Here is a 26,578-nt window from a genome sequence, read left to right on the forward strand (position 1 = left end):
CAATATACAAAGTGTTATATTTAAACTCAATAATCTGTATATATCATTGTAAAAAAGGAATCCAGAAAAGTTACCAGAAAATAGTGAAAACGTCATAAACACGCTACGAGCACTTTCGCCAAATGGCTCATTAAGTTAGGAGGAAAATTAACAGAAACAACAAGAAAGTTAAAGATATGCGCACTAGCAGCAAAGCGTCAAATTGTAAACTAGAGTCACGTGGTAATGTTCCTAGGCTGCAAGTGGAGAACATAAAACTAGTGAAACGGGTTAGAAAGGAGAAGAAATAATTAATGAAGACCACACATGTTGTATAAACAATTAGGTATACGAGGAATAATTAAAAAATATCAAATATAAATTAATAAAACAATATTATGAATACAAGTGAAATATTCAATAATCGTAAAAAATAAATAAATAAATAAATAAAAGGTACAGGACAACATATTAAAGTTTCTCGCTCCAATTCCTTAAACTAAATCATGTTGTGCTGCATTTATTAATGAAACATTTTGTTGTAAAACAAGAAACAAGATTATTAGACGTTTTCGCAAGAAAAATCACGCCCAAAAGTTAACTACCCATTATAGACTTTTCCCTAAAAAACGACTTATGCGATATGCTAGGGCTTTTAGTGGTAATATTTGTTCATAAAATATGAACAAAATAGTGTATGAGCCGTATTTTCCAATGCTGCCCCTCCCTCCCCCCAAAAAAGTTACCTTCAAGAATAAACTGCGCCTTGTGAATCTTCTCATGGAAGTGGTTTAGACAACAATGTAGGAATATTAATGAAATACTTATTTATAAAACATGAACAAATTCACGTGAGTCCTTTTTGAAAAAAAAAAAAAAAAAAAAATAGTGGCCCCACGTAGCGTAGTCGCTAACGCTCCCGCCTTTGGTACAGGCGGTTATAGGTGAATTTCCCGGCGGGAACACTAAGTCCAAACAGTGTAAAAACTTTATCAGGCCAGTCATCATGAGATTTTCTTGGGTTTTCCTCATTCAAACCTATGCAAATGCCAGAATGGTATTTAACATAATGGTCGCAGGTCACACTTCTTTTCTTCCTCCCAGTTTTTCGGGTAGCGTGATTGAAGAGGGACGTCATCCTTCATATGTGATAGGCTAACATGGCCATAGCTGCAGAAAGACCAGAAGTCTGATTCTAATCCTTTTACAGAAAAGTATGAAAAGAAGGTCACCCCAAGAGTAAACTACTTCGTGTAATATTTTTTCGTGACGAGTAATTTAACTATCATTATAAAGTTATTAACGAAATACTTATTTATGAACTTAGTCTTAATAGTTTCTGAGAAAATCGCCCCAAAAGACTAATTCCGCAACATTTAATTTCAGGTATTGAATGTGGCTTTCCGGCAGCTATTGAAAATGGCCAATACCAGCTTCTTAACCGATCGGTCACGTACCGAAGCAAAGTGCTCTACTCCTGCAAAGAGGGTTATATGTTGATAGGAAGAGCAGAACTCACATGCGACGTTGACGAGAAATGGAATGGCCCACCACCAAGGTGTGAAAGTAAGTATACACCTATTTCCTTTCTTTCAACTCTTGCATAAGATTGTAAAATTCCAGACCATCCATTTATTTAAAAACAAGCATATAAAAAACCAAGAGCTTTATCAAAGGTAATTTTAAAATTACATAAATTTATACTCATTACCTTTGTTATTGCATTTCATCAGTACACGTTTTGTTGTGTAGAGTCACATCTGAAAGTGGATTTCCTTTTAATAACACGTACTTTATGAAGAGGTTGATGAATTTGGTCTATGTGCTAAATCCAGGTAATTAAGAACTCTAATCAGAAAACCAAAAAGATGTAAATGGGGATTTTCTGTTTTTATTCTTCAATAAACGAAAGCCTTCTCCGAACATTGGGCCATACCATTTATCACTAATGTACTCCAGAAAATTATTTGCAAAGTGTTACATACATTAAAAATATTTTCATTTGAGTTTTTTTTTTTTTTTCATTGACTAAAAAAGAATCTACTCGCATTCCGCACATATACAATTTATTTTACATTTATTATATATTTCCATTATTTTAATCATATAAAAGTAGGGTTGATGTCAAAAACATATACTATGATTTTACCTTCGAATTATTAAGTCAAGTTGAAGTAACTTGGTTAAAGGAGATGGCAACGAAATAATACAATAAATTGTGAACTACAACCAATAAACACGTTTAGTTTGTTTCATCGTTATTGAAAAGTTCCTAGTAAATTAAAAACATTATGTTCCTTTGCGTTTTATACACTGAGAGATCAGTAAGTTATGACTATCCATTGCTTATATGAATGAGGCCTGTTATATACATGATCTTAAAACACAAACACTTTTACTAGTATATGTAAAGAAGAAGTGGGCCAACAGACAGTTGGTACTTGACTGCCATGAGAGAAAGGAAAATATTTATGACCTTTTGGCAAAGACAGGTTGTGGAAACATGAAAAATTGGTGCTTCGTTCTCATTAGCGGTTGCAGTTGTAGCCTTGAAGTCCATAAGACCGATATCAAAATAGACAATCAGTAGACTCTTGGAAATCAATAGAGGTCAACGGAGAGTTAATGCCAGAGATGAGTTCCGTATTCATAGACTTGTAGTGGTCAACATACCAAGCCGTAAGAGTCAACTGTTCAAGAGTTGAGTGTCTGTATCCAGTGTGAGACAACTTGGAAGACGGTGCATACTTACTTTTGCAGCCGATAATCATTATGATACCCTCTCTTGAAGAAAGTTCATCAACGTGTAGGAGAAGCTTGGTGCAACAAACATGGAGATTGCATAGCAGATGAAGATAAAAGTCTCTTTATATGATGAATTACATATTTTACATCATTCTCTATATAACCGTAAACGAATTAGGCACCAACAATGTGAGGTTCTTGAGCCATCATGCCTGGTTTCAACAGATGAGTCTGGTGGCTCAGAGTATGTTTATCTGGTAGGAATTTTTATCCCTTCCCTATATAGCCACATAGCTAATATTAAGACGTACATGTAGACTAGATGCGCCCCACCAGCTTGAATTTTTTCCGAATGGTGATAATGCCTTTTACGATGACAGTTCATTTCACACAGCACATAGTTGGTCGAGTTGGAGTTAGCCTTCCTTTCAGCACTGAATCTATATGAGATGTTTACCTACAGTTTAACGTGGAATCCGAATCACATCAGCTCCCGACTGCAATCCTACCAGGGATCTCCCGTGACAAAGATTCGTACGCTAAGCATAAAGTCATGAGAGACTCAGAGCACATTGCGTGCAGGAATAGTGAATGGAAAACAGTTTTCACTCCATGAATGGTTCCCAAACACTGATATTAGGCCCATAGAGCACTTGTGAAAGTATTTTCAAAGGCACCTCATTAACTGCATTCAAGGCCACATTAGATACAGCTTGATTGGCCATATTTTATGATTGGCACAGACACTTTGTTGTGTCATTGTCAGGCTGGCTAGTTGCAGAGAAGAAAAAGCAAACCTACAGACTATTAGGTACGAGGTCATAATTTACTGATTCCCTTATGATTTCAGAGTGAATGCTATTTCGGAAAATAGCAAAATTTATCTTTTAAAAAAGAATAGAACCTCAAAATACGAAAACAGTTATTCCCATTACTACCATGTTATGACGCCAACACCAATAGTGTGGGATCATCCGTACTTCTTTACAATAGTTTGAAAATTACAAAAAATCAACAAATAGCGTTAAGAACGGAACCTGTATACAAATATTCCCAACTAATGAGAATTTCGTAAGGAAAGAAAATTGATCCAAGGGATTCCATTTTTTAAACGTGGCTGTACAGTTTGCGCCTGGAAGTAAATTTGTCTTCCAGTCTTCTTCGAGGGCTTTACACTTTTGGCTTCTTTATTTATTAAATGCGTATGTAGAGAGGAATTCTTTCAGATCTCTTTCAATTTTTTCTAGGTCATATTTCCACGAAAGAGATAAACTCTTGACGACCAACACAACAGTTACCTTACAACAAGTTATCACACTGTATCTCACCGATTCTAATTTCTCTTTGCTGAGACAAAAGTACGTTTCTATTGGTTGAAAGTATCATTTTTATGTATGTTGAAGGTTCTTTAAGTTGGAACATAGTAAGTGGCTTATAGGCAGACTATTAAAGGTATAGAGTTTAGAAGTTCACATTTTAGAATGTTTTAATTTATTAAAATTTTTAATAATACTAATGATATAATTATACTAAGATTAAGGCAGTACAAAATAACCTCATATTAATTATTCCTCCGATATTCTGAAATGTTTTAAGCTAAAATGTGAGGGTACAATATTTCCTGTTGACGTTCAATCTAGCACTGAGCTAGTTCTAACGCTTGTTCCTTTAATTAACAGCTTTAATAATTAATATATATATATATTTCTGTATGATTGTCATATATATATATATATATATATATATATATATATATATATATATATATATATATCTGGTAACATGTAGAAGAAAATACTTCTTAGATTACAAACAAATCAGTACGAATTTTACCTTCCTCAGACACACTTTGAAAGTACATTCTAAGGCTACAGCTCATATATACAGCAGTTCTAAATTTTTAACTAATCTCTTATTTTATGAAAGAACTAGCTGAAATACCCATTCTTCGCATGGGTCAGATAAAATATCTACGTAAACTAACTGAACAACGAAAGAAAAAAATATCGGTCATTTTCTACTACTTTTACATATCCCGTAAACGCCCCCTAAGACCTCCTGGTTCGAAATTGAAAAAAAAAAAAAAAAAAAAAAAACACCTCTTGCCCCCAGCCGATGGGGGCTGTATTTGGAAGTCAACGCCTGTGGTATATAAGCTATCACGGTAAAATAATTGTTTATAAGAACTAGTTGTTTCCTCCAAGCCTTCAGCTTGCTGTATATTATAAAACCGTGCTTTGTTCTGTTCTGAAATAATTGAAACAACGCCGTTTCTAGCTTGCAATTTAATCTACAAATTGCTTGCACGCTAGCACCATCTATTGGCGTTACGCAGGCAGAGAGACATTTCGATGCCGATTAGGGTGACTGTGAACTGTTAGGAATAAACGTTATTCACAAACTAAGACGTTCTTGTATTATAATGAGCTTTGAAAATAGAGTATTTGATTTCTTGCTTCTATTTACAGATATTGAAAATACATAATTTGATAAAGTTCCTCCGTGGCTAAGCGGTTAGCGTACGCGCCTTTGGAGTGGGAGACGCCGGTTTGAATCCCGGCGGGAGCTCATGTGGTTCGGATTCCACGCTCATCGGTTGGTCCAAGTTTTATATAGGGCCTCGGTGCTGTAAGGGACGTTAAACTCAAAATCAACTCAACCTAATTTGATAAGCTTAAAACAGTGACATATACAAGAAGAGCTATTTGGAGGTAGTCCAGCCTAGGTATAATACCTCGTGGCTAACCAGTTAGCATACGCCCCTTTGGCGAGGGAGACCGGGGTTTGATTCCCTGTGGGAGCTCATCTGGTTTGGATTCCACGTTAAGCTGTAAGTCCATGTCTCATATAGCATTGCCGCTGAAAGAGACGGTAAACTCAAAATCAGATCAAATCTAATCTAATTATAATACATCTTCATTGTCGTCATCTTCCATTATTGACAGATTTTTGCCACAAATGTAGAAATTTCTATGTATAACTGTTTTTATTCATTTTGCCTTGCTTTTGGCAGTTGCTCTCGGGATGTAATATAACCAACTTTTTTTTCTTTTTTTTTTATAGAAGTTATCATTTCCATGCTAATACATGCGAGAGATAACTATGTTAAAATCTTTTGTTTTTAATATAGCTTGATCATACCTAACCTGTAATCAATATTTTAAATATAGCAACCACAAAAGCAAAATACTCCAAGAGTAATAAATTTCATGTATACAAAGTGTCTGTGCGTACCCTTGCTTCAGCATGAATTGGATTATATAGTACTGTTATGGCTAGTTACGCAATGCTGTAATTAATAACGCAAATAACATTGTGTTTGGGTGTTACAGACGAAAAATTGTGGAACATTATGTTACATTATAAATACTGATAGGTGATAAATAATGTCAATCATACATTCAGAGTAAGTAAAAATTGTGATAATAATAGCAAAAACATGGTGATCTACAACTTGACAAGTGAATTCCCTATTACGGAGCAATGTTTTGCAGCTTTGAAAATCTTTCTGAGTGACAGACGACAGACAGAGAGCGTGGTACTTAGTGTGTTCCAAGTTAAAGAACCTTGAATATGTGAAAAACAGAGAGTTAATAGAACTCAAAACCTTTGTGATTTAAACTATAAAATGTGTATCATCATTTCAGCAAAGTCCAGTTACATCGATGAGATACAGTGTATTTTACTTCCTTGTTACTTAGCGAAATTGTTATTCAGATATTTTGATTATGTTATTCTTTCAATAAATTATAATTTCATGTTTTTTGTAACTAATTACTTTTTTTAACAGACTGTATAGTTTTTCTCTTCCGCATCCAGTTGTGTATAAAACTTTCCTTGTGGTGAATGAAAAGCTTTCTTATCTTTCAGTTGTTGAGTGTGAACCACCACCTTTGATTAAGAACGGAAAATTTGTGGTGTCAAACAACAGGACAGTTGCTGGATCCATTGTCGAATATTATTGCAATGACCGCCGCTTCACTCTGGTTGGGCCAAGGCAAATAACATGTCTTTCCAATGGACTGTATGATAAGAACCCTCCCATTTGTAGAGGTACTCCTTCTTCGTTTCTCCTGTGCTTTCCTCTTGGCCGTTTCCTCAGATTAAACAATATGTTTATCTTCGTACTTCGGAAATTACTAAAGTCCGGCGGTTGTGGCAAAATAACATATTTTACCATTTTTACAAGAAATCATGAATAAATGTCATTTATGGTAATCATTGGCTGCATTTGCCATTTCATACTTGCTTCTTAAGTTTAATTCACCTTTCTGCCGGAAATATAATTCACATTGTTTGCCGTTATCATCGAATACAGATCAACATGAGTGATACTTTTAACGCTACCCACCGGCGGATATAAATGGCTGTTGGCCATCCAAATACATGGAAGCACGGTTCATACTTTTTCGGATTCCAAGGTTGTAACGTGCTTCTAGTATCATCTTGTCTCATCGATAGACGTTCGACGACGATCGCTTTCTGGCGTCAAACGCACCTGAATGGGCAGATGACAATCTAGTGGAAATGCTCATGATATTTAAATATCTTGCAGATGTGAGCTATAGAGGAGCCATCAAGAGATGGTCCCTAAAGTTTCTTGCCAAGTGCAGGAGAAAAGTGGAGCTCCTACTTTGTTGCTAGTGTTACCAACCACGGTCACTCTGTTTAACACCATTAAGAAAACTGCCATTATAGATGCACCAAAAGTGCCTTGACAAGTGAGTATGGTAACGCCACTGCAAGCTGTCAGAGACCTCTTACTGGCTCCTCTAAATGTGTTGTATGACATGAGTAGTTTATCAAGTGCCAATGTAGGATTCAATTAATATGAAGTTTTCCTTTTATCGCGGTATTATTATTATTATTATTATTATTATTATTATTATTATTATTATTATTATTATTATTATTATTAACATGTCTATGATTTGTAATGGTATTTCCCTCTCTCCGTTTGGGTGTGTTCTGGTTATTGATACTTTCAAAAGTCATCCTCGTTCATTAGTGCTGCTTATAGTCCATAACGTAGATTAACGCATTTAATGTGAGCTTTTGATGAAATAAATAACCTACTACCACTGTATCAATTTTTGCAATATAAATTGCAATTTTTAAAATGTATTTTTCAATTTTGCCTGCCATTTTCGGTATTTCATTTTGCTACGACTGCTGGTCTTTAGAAATGACAATAGTTTGAGAACGAGCACCTATTCAACGAACATTGCACGCAAATTGTTTCTTTTGTTGCAGGTTAAAAGATTTTCTTCTACTCTCCTGACAGATTTCTAATTACGCATGTGTACATTTCGTTAAAAAAAAAAAAAAAAGTTTCTATTACTGCCTAATAAACTAATTTGTTTACATACGTCAAAACAGAAAAATTTTAATAAATATTTTAGTGGTGTTGAATAAAAATCATCTCGTATAGAATTTCTCGTTTTGCTTTGGGAAGTTCACGCTCATATTAAAACAAATAAATAAATAAAGAAAAGAAAAGAAACGGGCATATGATTTTCTGTGTTAAAGACTTTCTACCAATGTAGCAAGTCTGCGTAGCCATCACTGAACACCCACCATCAAAGTCCAATCGAAATCTTAATATTTTGTTGGTCTGAAGAATTTATATATCTTTTAGTTTATCATCGGTATTGCTCTGTTAATCACATCAAATTTCCGCTATGTATGCACTACAATTCTCACCTTGTTTTTATGTTTCCATGATTTGTTTCTCCACTTTTCTTCAACCATACATTTAAATGAAACATCTCATGAACTTTTGTTTTTAGTACTGCTCTTCCAACTTCTAAGTTGAGTAGAACTTCACACTTTCAGCTGAATTTCAAATCATTATGCCAACATTTTTTCTCTTCCTTTTCTAACGCCACTTGTATAGCTTAGTTTCATGAACAATTTCGGCAATCGAAGCATCCGAAATAGTTGTCCCTTATCAGTTCATATTTATCCATTAACTAAAATCTTTTATATTTTTGTGCTTATTCCTTGTTTATTTTGCTTGCATTTATTTGCAATTTTACTAACATTTGAGAAAAAATTCAAATATATATTGCAGTTATTCAACAGGTATTTACAAAATGGTTTGCCAGTTATATTCGAAACAGAAGTTATGTAAGACATTTTTGTCTCGAGATCATAAAGTTATATACTATAAGAATAGAAGAGAGAACTCGTATTGGGAGTTATTCAATGTGCAATTTCGTGTTTGAGGAAACGGCCATGGTGAAGGTGTTTTATCTTAAGGACCTATTTTACTTTATTTTCATAAAAAGGTATGAACAACTACTGAAATTTAATTTATAACTTTCTCATCTTGTTTATCGTCTGTCTTTTTTTATTATTATTATTTTCTTGAAACTCTAAAAGGTTTGTATAATTTACTTCTCTTACCTATCATATTAATTATACTGATTTATCTACTTACATGTAGCTGAAATGTTTCAATGGTGTTAAGACCATAGTTCATCACTATGGTGTACCGGGTTTGGTAAACTATGATCTCAATATGGAATGTATCATTTGCAATGAGTTAAAAAAAGTCTCCCATGGTTATGCCACATCACTTGCAGCATTAGAGATGTGCACTTAACTGCAGAGCCACATTTTCCCCACTCATTACTGTTCATATTTCTGTGAATCTACAATTAAAAACATATTAAAACATACATGGGTTACACACTTTTTTGATAGTACCACATCTACTCAACAGTTAATGATACGAGAAAACGATAAATATATATATATATATATATATATATATATATATATATATATATATATATATATATATATTTACTGTGTATATCATCATCATCATAGGTATTTTGATATTATTGTTAGGTCACTTGCTGTAACTGAGAAGCTTCCATGCTTCACGGTCTTAAGCCAACCTCTTCGTCTTCAAGTACTATTTATCTGTTTTGATATCGTCCACTAATTCACCCCCTCCCTTTCTTTCCTGCCACCATACCCTCTACTAACACGTCTGTCATGATACAGTTCGTTCTTAGCCAATGCCCCAAAAAGTTTCTCTTCTTTCTCGTAATATTTCTCATCTATACAGTACAATACTTCACATGAAGCACTTTATGAGTCTTTTTCTCAACTTTTTATATACTGTGTATATACCTTACTATAATTCATCATAACAAAGAGAATTTCTAACAATGTGCAATCGAAAGCATTTTTTACGTTACTTCAATGTTGAATACATTTTCACAGCTTCCAAAGAAGGTGGTTTGAATTCTTGTTCTGTTACGACAGGATCAATCGGACAACTCAATAGAAGAGTCACGTAGTTTTATCACTTCTCGCTCCAAGGATTTGCGACGTTTCAATAGTTGCTGTTTTTCATTTCGTATTTCAAACAACATAGCTGCTACATAAGGAAAGCATTGACCGTCATATGTTTTATAATTATTTTAATGTTGATGCGGTTTCTTATCTCATATATTTTAAACTTCGCTATTTCAGATCTTAAAAAGGAACCGTAATTTTCTCTTTCATTATAATGCTAATAGATCATTGAGTCATGCGCAAATATAACCATTGGACGTATACAGTAGATATTTCTCTGGGTCCCATCGGAAACGAATTCTTGCGGAAGTACTATCGCATGTACGTCATGCTTAGCCCATCTATTAGGGTCATTCCAAAATAAAATATGTTTTAATTTCAGATAAATCCTTCCGGTCACGTTCTTTAAGGGAAAACAATAAATAAAAACAAAATGAAATAATTAGTGAAAATATTGAGATTCGGTTGTATATCACAACTTCTTTCCACACGATATTTCTCTTCGACGAAGTCGACGGTTTTGCTCTCTAGGTTTGCATGTCCTATCTGCTGGTGTAACCTACCTAAATAGTTTTCTACTGCCTTAATAACAACAATATAAAACATAATATAAGAAATTGGGATAGTGACTTAGTGGTAGAGCGCATACCTCCAGGGCAAAATGTTCCTAGTTCATTTCCAATTCAAGCGTGATTGTGATAAAAAAAAAAAAAAAAAAACACGTTGTTCATGGATTTTCTTGGATTTTCCTGCACTAGCAACCGTCTTCTTCTACGTACATGGACATCAAGCCAAAAGTTTTGTTTCATTTTACAGTAAGTAATGTAGTCTGAGGGAAACAATGCCATTAATTAATCTAACTATATGAATCGTATTCATACTAAACGCAGCTTCTGTTTATTAGGTCTTACACTTAAGCCTGTTGATGTGTGAGGTTTGCTCGCCTTTGACAAATCAAACTACAAGCAGGCAAGTTCTGTTACATAATAAAAGTAGTGTTACTCGACTCTTGTAAACCTTACGTAAAAATATCTCGTATGATTAGCCTAAGAAAAAGATTTACATATTATTAAACACTCCATCTGTATTCAGGATAAATGTTTTACTGAAGATATAGAAGAAAATAACAGTTCTTCTTCACAGTTTCAGTGCTTCGCATTTTGTTGGATCAAAAACTCCAATATATTTCGATCAAAAAGTTTGTTGTAGTCCTTATATCTAGAGAACTACATATAGTGTAGGCAAATCCAAACTATCACTTAACTCAGTGTGATGTGCTTATTCCGCAGAAAATACGAAAACTCGATTTTGGGTCCATTCAAAAATTTTCTGGCCCCTGATCCAAAAACTAATTATTGGTCAAAGTCTCAATCTTTTGATTCATTTTTAGGTTTCCTAAAATTCTTGTTAAGAGATTTATTTTTTACGTGCAGAAGTCGGGGCACACTGAAATGAATCTTTTTTTTTTCATACGAAAAAAGCACAGTCTGACAGCGTCATAGTTCCATTGCATTGGCTTTTTATCAACCATCAAGAGACTTGACTGCGATTTTTTTTTTTTTTTTTTTACTTGGATTGTAGAAAGTTACAAATTCCAGTACATTTCAGCTCATGTATGTTAACAGTGTATATTAAAGACGATATCTCGCCTCCAAAAATTCTATGGTGAAGTCTATTTCTTCCTTGTATAATGATGGGAAAGTCTAAGGATTTCATTTTACTGACTTCTTCCCCACCGTTACTGTCGTACAGCTTTGTATAAAACAAATTTCTTTTGAGTATTTAACACACAACTATGATTTAAGTACTACAGAGTTTGTCCGTAAAATAATGCGACTAGCTGCCACGCGGCTCCCCAGTCGCCAGCAGCGCGCTCTCCGGCTGGGGATTTGTCGCAGGAGTCTAAACTAAGCAACGCCCTGGGCGGCAGTCGCTTCCGAGCTCTGACGCAGTGAGGATCTCGCGTGGCGCAAAAACTATTTTTGAGTTTTTGTCACTTCGGGACGAACCGTCAACGCCGTTTTCTACAAAGAAGTCCTTGCGCGCCTGCACGAACCGTCAAACGTACACGACCGGAAATTGTCGATCACTGGAAGCTCCACAACGACAACGCTCCAGTCCACACCACTTTCGTTGTAATCACCTACCTGGCCCGGATAGGGGTTTTAGCCTTGCCGCAGACACCGCACAGCCCCGATGTGAGTCCACCAGACTTGTTTCTGTTCCCAAAGCTCGAAAGAAGCTTGAAAGGTCACCGTTTCTACGATGTGCCCGCCATCCAATGGGCTGTCACAGAGTCTCTGAAAGAGGTTACGGCAGTTGACTTTCAGGAAGCGTTTACAGCATGGAAATCGCGTAGGAGGCAGTGTATCGACAGCCAAGGAGACTGAAGAATTTTAACAGTGTACCGATCGGAACAATAAATTATTTTTACCAGACCTAGCCGTAAAGACTTTACGGACAAACTCTGTATTCAATTTACTATTTACTAATAGGATCAATTCATTTTCACAAATCAAAATAAATAAAATAACTATATAGAAGAGCTCGGCGAAACCAATTTCTGTGCAATCCTTATCAGTGTCGATAAGTAAACGTTCTCCTTTACATAAACCAATGTATAGCCTTACTAGATGAACCTGGGAACTTTGATTGCTTTGAAATATATATGGTTTTTGAAAAAAGAAAACTTACTATTGCTCCTAGATATAATTAAAAGAATAGTAGTCAAGGATTTGCGCGAGTGTAGGCTCACTCTCAAAAATGTAAATAGAAAATCACTATGTAATTAATATCTATACTATTAATTCTTCGACGTTTTAAAAGTTTTTTCTTCAATTTATAGAAATAAAAATCAAAGTGACTGTGTTTGTTATTTAATAACTCTTGAACCATCTGACCGATCTTGGTCAAAATTTCAAGATAGATGAGGTTCGGACCTGAAAGTGATGTTGTCGTTTCACTTTGACAGTGCAACATAGGGGAGGGGAAGGAGGGGAAGATATATATTAAAAATAAAACTTAGTAACACTTGAACAACGAAACCGATCTCGATCAAATTTGCGACACAGATGAGGTTTGGGCCTGGGATGGTTTTTATCATTTTACTTTAACGGTGCAACTTACGGGAGGGGAGGAGAGAAACATTTAAAAATGATCGAAAATGACCGATATTAGTGTCGAACCCGTAGCTTTTGGGATCGCTGAGAGGAACAGTGACACTTCCGATGCCGTTTAAATCCAAATTCACCCCTTAGTGTCCAAAATGAAACGTATTTTCCCCGTGCAAAGAAGGGTAGTCTGCTAGTAATATATAGAACTCAACACAAAACTCTTAAATATTCTTCGTTCTGCAATCAATTTTGTCATCAGTCAATACAAGAACTATCCTATGTCGTGTCTAGGTTTGTGTGTGTGTTTATTTGAGGTAAGGTCCGAACTATTCAACTAATCTTGCACCACTGAGAAGTCCGTATATGATTCTGTTACCACGCTTTCACTCCATGGAGCTTATCAATAGCTTAAATTTGAAAAAAGAAAAGAAAGTAGGCATTCTCAGAAAAACAAGGTAGTGAGAAAGAGAATGTAATAACGTTACTAGAAATATAAAACCGAAAATCTTCTGTCGTCACTTTAAATAGGAGCAATGTAGTGTGCATTAGAAGCACTATCTAACATTTACCTATACGAAAGAGCTACAAAGCGTTTCGTTCGGATGTTGAAGTTCCGTGGACCTACTGTTTAAGGTAGAATCCGAACCACCGTAATGTATTCAGTGCTCCTTCACCGGGAATAGAACCTGGGACCATGCACATCAAAGGCAGCACAAAGAGTTTTTACAGTATTGTGTGTATCATAACATTGGATTTGAAATGTTGTTGGAGTACAAGATATGCTCTTATGAATTTATACTATTTTGCTACCCAAACGAAATTACTTTTTTCTCCTAATGAAGCAGTTTCCTCTTCTATTAATCAAGAAATTTGACAGTTTTCAGCTCCTGTCGGGACAGAATATCGACTATAACGTTGGTTCGTTCAACGACATCAACAAGAGAAGAAACAGAGATCACTTCTTTCAAAATGACTAATTTCTTCCCACAATATCTGAATTCCACCTTGGTAACACCCAGTCAGAATTTCTCTATCATGTCCTTTAAAGCACATGTAGCTGGTACAAATAGCAAAATTTGCTTTACCACTAAAAATGTCAAAGCATCATATTTTACTAAAAGCGTTGAGTCCATTGACTCGAAGATCTGGAAATTATTTCCTAGGACTAGAATGGGATATTGTCTCTGTCTTAAAGACTATTGATTGCCAGATATTAACACGTTTAGCCCAACATCTGACAGTTACGAAGAAGCTATGCTTTTCGAAAATCCCAACATGAGCCACCAGTGGCGCATGCCATTCTTCCTTCAGCGTATTCAAAATATTGTATTCAATATATACACTTAACACAGTGGAATAACATAGAAAGGCCGTAACACTGTTCTACTTTTCTAACTAAACACCCAAAGGCAAATTATAGCCACGTATAAAGATCTGTAGCACCGGTGGCGCACGTCGGAATGAAAGTATTAAGGCATGGTAACCACTGAGGCTACACTATATTATGCAAGAATCAATAATTATACACTATTTTCTTTAAAACATTGCGTACAATAAATAAATTAATATTCTAAAGGCACAAGGTATGACAAACCTTTCATTTAGTAATAGGTCGTCCTGTGAGCTCGGGAAAGAAGAAACAAAGATAATATTTTTTCGAATTTCTTCGTTCAAATTGAGTATCAAAAGATTAAAAATATTTTACGTCTACTCACTACATTCGACTGACTACAACTGTTCGCTTCTGGAAATGAACATTATGTCACTTTTACTCGGGAGGTCGTTATTGGTGAATTATTAAGTTAGGAACCTGATTAATTATTTAGTTTCGTCAACAGATAATTAGCAAGAGGTTCTCAGGCATCTTGCTACACACCAATTGCAGCACATTTCCATGAGTTTCTTTTAAAATCAGTTGCTGTTCCAGAAGATAAAGCCAGACTTCTCGCTGCTTCATCCCCTCATGCTGGGGCATGGTTGAATGCCTACCCCCCCCCCCCCCCAATGCGTCTTCGCGTGTCTAATGAAATCTTTCAAATCGCAGTAGCCTTAAGACTAGGTTCAACTGTCTGTGTGTCACATCGCTGTCCAGGCTGCGGGGATCAAGTTACCCAACGCAGGCTGTATGGCCTTTTATGTATGAAGAGCATTGGCAGAAACTCCAGACGCTCCTCTGTTAATGACATTTTGCGAGCCTTCACCACGGCCGAAATTCTTTCCATAAGTGAAGCGTCGGGTTGTTGTCGTTCCGATGGTAAACGACCCGACGACATGACATTAGTACCTTGGATGAGAGGCAAATCACTTGTATGGGGCTTCACGTGTTCGGACACATTTGTTCACTCAAGCCTCGCATTGACTGCTATGAATGCTGGACAAGTTGCTAGACGTAGAGAGGTAGAAAAGGAAAGGAAATACAGTAATCTCCTCGATAAATTTATTTTTGCTCCAATAGCCAAAAAGACTGGTGGGGCATGGGGTCCTAGAAGCCTGGATTTTATCAGAGAGGTAGGCAGACGCATTTCTATCGTTTCTGATGTTCGTTAGGCATCTTTCTTAATCCAACGAATATCTATTGTGGTTCGACGTAGCAACGTTTGGTAGCTTCTTGACACCTTGCCACCCCGAAGGGAGCTAAAGGAGGTGTTTCTTCCCTAGTACAACATGAACAACTGAACAATATCATAACAACAAATGTTAATTACACTTTTAAGAGTGCAAAAGTGATTTCAGAACATGATAAATGTAATCTCAAACTATATATTCTTTATAATTGTTGCTCATCACTTAATATTGTTATGCTGTGTTATGAATCTTATAAAAATAATAATTATAATTTAGTTTAATATTCTCATTTCGAGATGCAATATTTCCTTAAGTGTCTACAATTAATAGTATCCATGCACGAGTAGCAGTTGCTAGGTGTTCTTTCATTTTCTTTATTTTTATTTTCATTTTATTTATTTATTTATTTATTTATTTATTTATTTATTTATTTATTTTTGTAAGAAGCAACATATTTTAAATGAAAACGAAGAAAAAGTAGTTAAATGAAATTCTGGTGTTAATGTAGAAAACATTTCTTGATTCTCTCCCCTTATTTCCAGAAGATCTGAGATCTCCTGGCACAATTGCAGTGCCTCCACCCATAAAGCCTACGAGAGCTCCTACTGTAACAAGACCAAAGCCGAGACCATCTCCTCCTAGCGTGACTCCGCCAAGATCTAACCCTACGCCACCGAGACCAACACCACCGAAGACGACGCCTACAAACATTCTGCCACCAGCGCGACCAGGCCCTCAGAGCCCACCTCATCGGGTTCCACAGGAAGGAGACTACGGAGTGCCACCATCAGAGGAAGAACATCATGACAACTCCCTGAGTGAGACAGAGGTTGTTCCTGTGCACCCACAGGATAATGAGATTCCTGACAGTGTTAACATCCAGAATGCTTTACCACCAGACGCCAATATTCCTCATTCAGTAGAAGAGGATCGCAGAGATAGTCATGGTGCCAAACTCAATTTAGGTAAGTTGCATCATTGAAGCATCATTTGTTGCATTCTCATTGCGAAATTTCTTTCATTACGATTAGATGGTATTACATTGTACAGTATAACAGACAAATTATGAAATATTGTTAGGAAGGGATGGATTTTTTGTTGTGTCTTAGCCTGTAACTCCTTGTTAAAGATTTAGGATACGATTTCAACTCTCATTCATTACATGGAAACATTTCAATAACGGACACGGCATAACTATTTGTCCGTAAATGAGAGATATCCGTGAAAAAGAGGTTACACTAACTTTGATTACTCTCAGGTTATGTGGTAATTGTATGTAGTATATAGCAAATTTATTAATTGTAAGTGTAAATATACGCTAATATCGAAATACTGTACTGTGATCGAATTACTAGGGAAATGAGGGGGGGAATATTCTTCTGTAAAGAAATAAAAGTATCGTTGGAGGATATGTTTAAATGGGCGAATACTTCAAAATATAATGTTTGTGATAATTCTCCTATCAAATGCAAGTCATACCTCTAAAAATGTCCCTAAATTTGTTTACTGACTATATTGAAATTCTAAGTAGCCCAGCAAGATCATGACACATTCTTATTAAGTACTGAAAATGTACACAAAATTAACAAGTCGTGATGACTTATGAATTTCTTGAGGAAAAGTCTGCAATAGTTGTCTGTCATATAATCCTGCGAACACTAGTACCTGGTCGCAATTTGCTTGTAACTGCTGGCTCAGTTGAAGGGATCAACTGAAGGTTTACTTTAAAATTTGCAGACAGTATTTTCTGTAGTAAATAAGCGTGAACTGAAAATAATCCCTGTTCATTATGAAGAGGTTACTGAACTGTTTGGGGAGAAGTATGACTGCCTGTGTCCGTTAAAATGACGGTTCTCTCCCATAATAATACATATTATTTTGCCGGAGCAAAAATGTTTGTCCATACTATAAAAGTGTCCGCTACTGAGAGGTGTCCGTTCAGGGAGATTACACTGTATATGGAAAAAGTTGAGATTTTTACGTGGTGACAATGCTTGTACTTACTACAGTTTTCGTTTCAAAATTATTTTTGTCAGTATTTCCTCTTGTAGCCTGCTGGATGTGGTCGCTACAGTTAAACGGGAATGTCTGTGATAAGGTCAAATATAGAACCGCAATGAACGTTATACAAAACTATATACTTTTGTTTTGTATACAATAAAAGTATATACAAAAGTATATAAAACACTATATACAAAAGTGAGAACTAATGATTAGAATAGAATGGAGTATTTTGTTGTCATTGAGCTTTACAAGCAATAGACAACGTTCAAATAACATATACATATTGATATGGTTAGGAAAAAAGTCATAACATACGAACATTCAGTTGCTGGCTAATACTGTAAAAAACAGCTTAATAATATATGAAACAAAAGAACACTGCAAATTACAAAATAGTTTCTGCACATTCACCGAACTCTTGAATCCAGTAAAATGGATTCGCTATGAATCAGTCATAACTATTTTCTTTTTATAAACCTTTAACAGCAGCTGCTGTATGGAGGTTGTCAATTTATTAAACAGCTTTGGTCCTATAACTGAATAACTACTTTTGATCTTCGATAATCTAGTAAGGGGTACATCAATTTTCTTACACCATATAGTATTATATGTATGTACTTCGTCCCTTAGTGTCATATTTGCAATGTTTTGCTTAGCGTAAAGCAGCACTTGATAAACATATAAATTAACCCGCTATTATCTTAAGCCTGATAAATAGTGGTTTACAGTGTTCTTTATCATGTGTTCCAACAACGACCCTGAAGCTTTCTTTTGCAAAACTAGGACATGTGCTTGACTACTGTCAACCCAAAGCAAAATCTCATAACCAATTATACTATGAAAAAATGCAAAATATGAATTTCTCATATACTCATGGGAAACTGTATTTTTTAGTTTTCTTAATAGAAAAAGCATTCGAGCTTTGTACATACATATTTGACATGTTTTTCTCAGGTTAGTTGGCTGTCTCACGTATACCAAGAAATTTAACCTCAGTTTCATCATAGTTTCCTTTGTTATTGCAGTGATTGAGACTAAAGGTTAATTTTGTTTTGTCTCGATTTAGCACAAAGCCATTTCTTTTAAACCATATCACTGCCTCAGTTAACGCCTTGGGCTTCTAACTACACTTCTTTAAAGCTTGTGTTTATATTAACTAGTGTAATATCATCCGCGTATAGAATTGATGTGGCATCAGTATTTAAAGGTATCATTATTAAAAATACTACCGGATCCAGTACAGAACTTTGCGGTACTCCGAAAAATAAGAATCAGACACCGAGAGTATAGGAAAGTTGATTTCTTTTTCCCTCAACTTTTCAAGAAATTTTCGTCGATTCCTCAACATTGCATAAATTTGTATGAAATTAAAAACTGTGAATTATCAAACAATGTCCTATCACGCTCAATAATTTTAACAATCATTTTACATACTTCTAAATGTGATTCCTTGTTAAAAAGTATATACAATGTTGGCATCAAAGCTGAAACACAAACATGAGCTGGCAACTTTCCCTACGTGAAAAAAAAAAATGCAGAAATTGAGCCAGCCATTCCACAGTGTGCTGCACCATCAGTTGACCCGTGACTGGCAGCCAAACAAAATGTTCTTCGTACCCTTGTGAGTCCGTTTCTCTCTATTTCTTCGGAAATTGTTATTGTTTTTCTTCTGCTTCTTCCGTGAACAAGGCTCTAGAGAAGAGCCGAAAGCTGGGAACACTGTTTCCATTTCCTACTGGCAAAAAATCCCTAAAACAGATATTCGTCGAATTTATGCCAAAAAACGATGTTTTCTTCTTTTCTTTTCGATAATATCATTGGAACTGGGATTTACCCATACTTAATTAAAAAAAGACGACACTTTTAACAAGGAATAAACAGTGTATAGGTCACACACTCTAATCACTTCAATTTATCAATTATGCAGCACTTTACACTACACGGTACACATTGCAACATTCGAAATGCCCTAGTTCGTTCTTCTGTTTGGAAAATAAACGCACAGTAATCATTTGCAAATAACTTTATCTTCGCTCTGTAACGAATTGTTAACTACCCTGACGCAGGTCCTACCATAATAAGAAGCAGGTTGTCAATTGTCACGAACTATCGGCGAATTCCCAAATTTGTCACACATGGTTTATTCAGGTGGCGACGTTATGAAACGCACAGGCCCACCCGAATTATTCCCACTTGCACTAACATATGATTCGCGTTTGCTTTATTCACCAATCTCGTGACAACCGTTCAGTAATTAATGTACAAATTTTTTTTTAAAAAAAAGCAAAAACGCTATTAGAATTACCCAGTTTTATCATCAAGGCTTATCAGAAGTCACTGAAAATGTCGTTAGTCTCTTTCCTCCACATTTGTTTCCATTTATACCACATTTGTTTTCCTCTAGTTGTGTTTCTATATCTCCTTATCCATTTACACTTTGAAACTTATCCTTTCGGAAATTTATATATCATTAAAAAAAAAAAGAAAAAAAAAAGAAAAAGAAAGCGAAATCATAGAAATGCGACGGAACGAAAATTTGATACAACATGCGTTGCATTTTGATCTATGATCATAATTTGTTACCGAAGAGAGCATTTTTTCGATTAAAAAAGAAAAAAAAAACTTCCCTTAGTTCCAAAACGATTCAATTTCGATGCTTCATATAGTTGAAGTTGAGTGATAAATTTGCTTTTAGGTTCCTTTTACGTTATCAATAACACAAACCAATCCACTACGAACTACACATTATGTTACTGAAAACTGCTGCTGAATTGATGACAAAGAGGCCATATACGGTTGGACATTAAATGGTATCTGGAATTAGAACATTTGAATAAGGTTCCGAAATGCAAAACTCCAGTTTACTTTATAAAAGCTACTTTGTACAGAAAAAAGAGAAAAAATCAGCAGTACCACATTTGTTTTACTTCTATCTATTCATAGTTGTTTTACACTTCAGCAGGGATTTATAAATGACATGCCTAAAATGTTATTTTTACTAAGCCCTCTAATTTCTGTTAAAATGATGAAAAGGTACTCTGTATATAACGTTTAAAAATGGACAAAACGAATAGGATCCACGTAGTATTCAGCTATGTTATGAGTTATGAAATAAACATTTGTTGAAATTAGTTATTGTGATTTTGTCATAGAAATGAAGTTCATTTCGTGGACAGAGTAATTCCATTCCACATTTCTTGACGGCATTACTTCTTCGGCCTTAATAAGAGGGTCCACATGAATACATTCAAAATAACCTTAGACAACCTATAGAATAACAAAGTTAGTACTTTTCTTAAAATATATACATTTAAATACGTAATTATTATCTTTTTGTCTGCTTTCTTTTTCCTTATCATACTTCGTGTTATACAAAAATCGATTATTATTGCATTTCGTGTCCACGTAAAACTGTAAAATAAATAAAAAAAATGATATGTAGCTCCATCCATCACGACTCTGGAGCTTACTACAAGAATACTTTTCTGACCAGAGTATATACACATTTATTTATTAAAATTAAAATACAGTGTTACAGTTTCCACAACTTAACGTTATCTTCATCAGACACTCACTCTCTTAATGTTTGATGAAGATGACGTTAAGTTGTCGAAACTGTTTACACTGTATAGAAAAGTTTTAGTATTCTTGAAAAAATGATAATGGTAATAACTATTTTCTGTTCGCTGGAACTTTCAAATTGCTATGCAAATTTAAATCTGTTTATCAGTTTGTTATGCATAAAGCAAAATCATAGGGAAAAAACGAACGGTGATGCGTGAAATATGATATATATTGTTTTCCTTATTACTATAATGTTTATAACTCAGTGCAAAACATGAATTCTGGAACTTCGTATATCGTACATTTCTTTCAAAATGTGTGATTAGCTGAAATACTTCATATTTGACCCTTCCATTTTGAATGGATAGTAGCAAATCTTTGACATACATAGATTTTGCCTATACACTTATAGTTTATCTTGACTTAATTCTTCTTATGCACTACAGTCATTCCATCAAATTTCCTAACATAATTACTATATCGTTCATAGATAGGGTACCGTAAGTTGCTTAAAATTTGTAAAGGAACGAATAGAGCTTGAAAGTGCGAGGAATTATCAGGAATCAGAATTCAAAGTGAAATAAATGTTTCCAATTTCCTCCAGAATAATTTATCATTAAAAAAATACATTGTAGGGAAATATTAATTTACAATAATGTAGTAAATGAAATAAAATATTCACAGGAAAGAGCTAGTTAACAAAATGTTGCACAAGTATGCTGTCTAGAATTATTGTCGGTATATTCGATTCGCGTTTTATGTGAGTCGTTGCCTGGATAAATATACCACAAAATGAACTTTCAGGCAAACAAACCGTAAAAGGTCGGAATGTTAACTAGTTTGCCAGATTCATGTTTCAGCAAATCCAAACCAAATAGTATTCGGAATAAATTTAGTTACTCCCGGAAAATATCTTAAGATTAGTTGCGTATTATGTTCAATACAGATGAACATGTAAGGATACATACGTGGATTGTGTAGCAAGTAATTCTCATGTTAGGCGCTTGAACACAACAATAATTTTTCTTTCTTGATACAAGTAATTAAATTAAAATGAAATTTCTTGTATTATCAAATCATATATATGTATAACGTTTGATGAACTACCAGTTGAAAATTTATGAACATTACTTCAACCGCGGAACTACAGTTGGAATACATCAGAAATCATAAAATGCATTTGGTGTTTGTCGAAGATCAGTTAAGAAAAAATGTTTTAAAATACTCTAGATAATTCGAAATTGAAGTGAAGAAAAAACAAATGTGTTTATATTATGGACGGTTTTGAAGTCAGCAAGTGTGAGTAACTTTTTTCAAACAGTTGGACACAAAAACCAGATGTAAATAGTTCAATGTGTTAAGAGGAACGTAAATCTGAGCTTCATTCAACTGGCAACAGATGGCAGTGGAAAATCTAGTGATAAAGGAAACAACTATACTCATGGTCAAGACAAGCTTTCAGTGACGTAATTTCAGTAGCTCCAAATCACTAACCATAAGTAATTCCAAGTAGTATTGAAACTGCACCATTATGAAAGAGTTTCCTACTACAGAACCTGATTTTTAAGATTAATAGTAACATGATAATTAAACTTTGAAGTATACATAAAGCATGCTCAAAAATTCGCAGTGATCTTAAGTTATAGAAACGAACAGAGGAGTGCAACATTTTCTGTAACAAGCAGTGCGGTTTATTGGTGCGCGCAAACAAATATACCTACATTTTAAAGAAGATTACCCTTTATGTAGAACAAATTATGCAGTTATGATTTGATTAAAGAACTATTATATAGTATATCTGTGAAGTACAATAACTTATATATGTGTATAGAATACTTGTTTTCTGCTGTACATGGCGTCCCTTGCGAAGGTTCAGTGTCTGTTTACCTCTGTGTTATTTTTGATTACATAGAGGTGGCAGTCCATTAAATAGCCAAGCAAGGCAAATTATTTTAAACGTGTATTCATATTTACGACCTTCCGATCCCTGTAAGAGTGTGAGTAATGTTTTTAACCTTACCGCTGATATGACATGCCAGTGAGCGTGAAAAAGGTACTCTTGGAAGAACGGAAAGTGTCAAAACCCGCAAAGACACGAGACGAGGTGAAAAATAAAGGTACACGATTGGAAAAAAATGGGCGATTTTACAAGGCGTGTCATCCGTCAGAAAGTGCATAAATTTTGGTGCAATGGAAGCAATGAGGCGCTCACGGTGAAAAGAAATTTCGGCTGAAATCAACAGTGATCCTCAGTTACAAGAAAATGACTTTTAAGCTTTAGAATACAATTTGTATCGCCTCTTTCTACGAACTTCAATGTGAACGAAAGAAATAATATCAGCTCTTGCGCTTGAGATTCCTTGGTTATATGGTTAGCGTATACGCTTTCAGTGTGGGAGACCCAGCTTCGATTCCCTCTGGTAACACATGTTAAGCTGTAGGTCCACTCATAATTTACCCTCAGTGCTGAAAGGAACTCAGATCCAACCAAACAACTACGCATTTTTAAATAAACACACAGCAGAAGCACAAGGAACAACAGAATGTACTTTATTAAGATCCAATTTTCTATTCTAATTTGCATCTTTAAAATTTCCCTATTTACCACGAGGTTTCCCATAATATATTAAAGACAATTTGCTTTGATCGTACAATTTGCTGATCGCAACGCAACGTAAAAACCAATGAGCAATTATAACTGCTATGCATATTATTGCAAATTAAGATGTGATTGTTGCGTTGCGTTGACGAAAAGTCAACAATAAGGCCCAGAGAGACAGCAAAGGATTTTTTTTTTATTTTTTAAGATCTGAGAAGTGTAAGCTCCTTTATTCTCTTCCATTCTATATAGGGGCACGGTGGCCAGTTGTAGAGCGCTTATTTCTGATTGGGGTCAGAATGTGTATAAATTTTGGTGCAATGGAAGGAACAAGGATCCCACGGATAAAGAAATTTCTACTGTTTCATTCCTACTGTTTGTTAACTGATCCTCGAACGTGACTGACTGCTACGTGGTCGTCAATCGGAAGCTGTGTGTCCATTCCTACGCTACGCATCGCTTCACACACTGGCTGTCAGCTGTACGCGCGCATTAATACAATAATTTCCTTCTGATTGTGAGCAGGCCAGTGCTTACGTCACTGCAAACTTAGATTGACCACGAGATTAGTTTGTTCCGAAATTTATTACAGTACCATTTACGTTAATTTCCGGGAAAAAATATAAAATGCGACTTACGCCAATGCAATTGTAACCTGTCCATATGTAATATGATTATAATTGATGTCGGAAACTGTGAATTTAAAACAATGATTATTAATTCCAGGTGCCATAATATCATTGGGAGTGTTTGGAGGTTTTGTTTTCCTAGCAGCTGTGATAACTACAATTGTAATATTAGTGAGAAGGTAAGATTTTTTGTTAGTTAAGTAGTATTTTGTGAACTGAATACTTGGAGTTTCCTAAGTTTCTTCAAGTCAACGATTTCAGTTTTTCTCACCTTGAGGCAAAATGTTTTTAAATTAGGTGGTTGTAGGTGATCTTTAAGGGTTATCGCTACAAAACCCTGGGTTCGGATCCCGCAGCTGACCGTCCTGACTGATTTTTCGTACAGAATGTCTTGGTCCTTTCAGTTGAATTCTGGTATCATACCTTTTTAAATATATAGGAATTTACGACCAATTATCTTCCAGTTTTTCCCTCAATTGTTCTTGTTTCCAGATTAAAATTGCTTTGGTATCTGGGATTCCATTTTTAATAAATTCTCTGCTCATACATACAATGTTGAATTCCGTATTTTAACAAGAAACAATAAGAACTACCGTTACATACTCTTCAAACGTCACTGTGTTCCAATGTTTGAAATTTTCGCAAGGTTAAACTATCGATAAAAAGAAACTAAATAATTCAGAACTTGAAACAAAAATTTACATTAAACACAACACACTGAACAAGGCTATGTGATAAAAATTTTAAAAAAATAAAATATAAATATGTAACGGTTTCAACACACTAACTGTGTCTTATCTGACGTCCACTCCTCCTCTAATTCGTAACCATTTCGTCGCTGATAATGAAATTAAACATTTCACAAATTTGTGATACGTGAGGATTTATGAACATACAAGATTTCTCCCTGTTGTGTTTATAATGATCGGGTTGTTCAGTTTCGAATCAACCAATCGGGCCTTTCAATTCATTCAAGATTTTAACGCTTTTAAACAAACATTAATTTGTATTTAAAATGAAAAAAATGAAAAAATAGTCATGCATATTCCAATATAAGTTCCACTAATGCATGAACCGTGTTATTATTCAGCCTTCATGTATGAACAAGTTATGAGTAGGTGCTGTTGAATTCCTCTGGTGACTAAGGAAGAGAAGCTGTGAACGATATGCATATATTTGTGGTCAAAAATCTGAAAGGTCATGAAATTTCATTTTCTACATATCGGGATATTTAAGAGAATCCTTTGAAGATTGTCTTACACGTAATTTTTAAGAGTAAAAATACCTTGTTTAAAAAGAATGGACTAGAACACGATAATTGAAATTTTCAGACAGTTCCTGATTAACAGCCTGGCTATTACAGTTTTTTTTTTCATTCATTCATATTTCAAAATACATTCCTGTCTTCAAATATAAGTACTCCACCAGAAGATTAATTCCTAAACATAGTAATTTGCATAATCATCTGGTGTGAGGGTAATAATAATATTTACATACTTATATCACTATAAATACTGAAAATATTTTATGATAATTTTTATCTGGTTACATGAGAAAATAATATTGCCTCACAGTTTGCATAATATAATACACATGGATGGAATATAGTTGTTTAGTAAGTAAATTTTAATTATTCTTTCCATAATTTTAAATTGATTCTAGTACACTGAAAACTGTTGATACATACAAGAGATATTTTTTCAACCTTCGTTAAGCAAGCAGAGCAGAACCATATGAGATGACGAATCGTGGATAAGACAATGCTGCTTATTGGACGTCGCCTATCTTCCACACCGAAAGACAGATTTTGTCATTCAATCATGGAAGCATATCGAATGCAATCGTAGCACCCACCAAGTGTGAAGTGTGTGATTCAACAATTGAAGCACCAGCCAAGTGTGAACTATGTGAGGTTATTAGATTTCTCTAGACTGCTGCTGAGTTCCCTGAAATTCCAAGATCAGACCCCTTATAAAGCCTAAACTAATCGAACTCCTTTCACGAATCATATGATTCACGCGTTATCTATCGCCACAAATTTATATCGCTGGCTACCCTCATCTTGT

General features: G+C 34.9%; 1 protein-coding gene across 7 annotated transcripts in view; it reads left to right on the forward strand.

The window, feature by feature from the left end:
* Nucleotides 1–26,578, forward strand: part of LOC145674364 (CUB and sushi domain-containing protein 3) — a 228,682-nt gene that overhangs the window by 178,078 nt on the left and 24,026 nt on the right. For 4 of the 7 annotated variants that reach the window (XM_081744323.1, XM_081744322.1, XM_081744324.1 and 1 more), the window contains exons 8-11: nt 1,366–1,545; nt 6,595–6,777; nt 16,259–16,681; nt 24,610–24,691. In XM_081744323.1, coding sequence (XP_081600449.1) covers nt 1,366–1,545; nt 6,595–6,777; nt 16,259–16,681; nt 24,610–24,691 — 868 coding nt within the window. The remainder of the gene's footprint in view (nt 1–1,365; nt 1,546–6,594; nt 6,778–16,258; nt 16,682–24,609; nt 24,692–26,578) is intronic. The other 3 variants (XM_081744319.1, XM_081744320.1, XM_081744321.1) reach the window with 3 other exon arrangements.

The sequence above is a fragment of the Thermobia domestica genome, chromosome 17 (genome assembly GCF_964235325.1).
Source record: "Thermobia domestica chromosome 17, izTheDome1.hap1.1, whole genome shotgun sequence".
Classification (NCBI taxonomy): Eukaryota; Metazoa; Arthropoda; class Insecta; order Zygentoma; family Lepismatidae; genus Thermobia; species Thermobia domestica.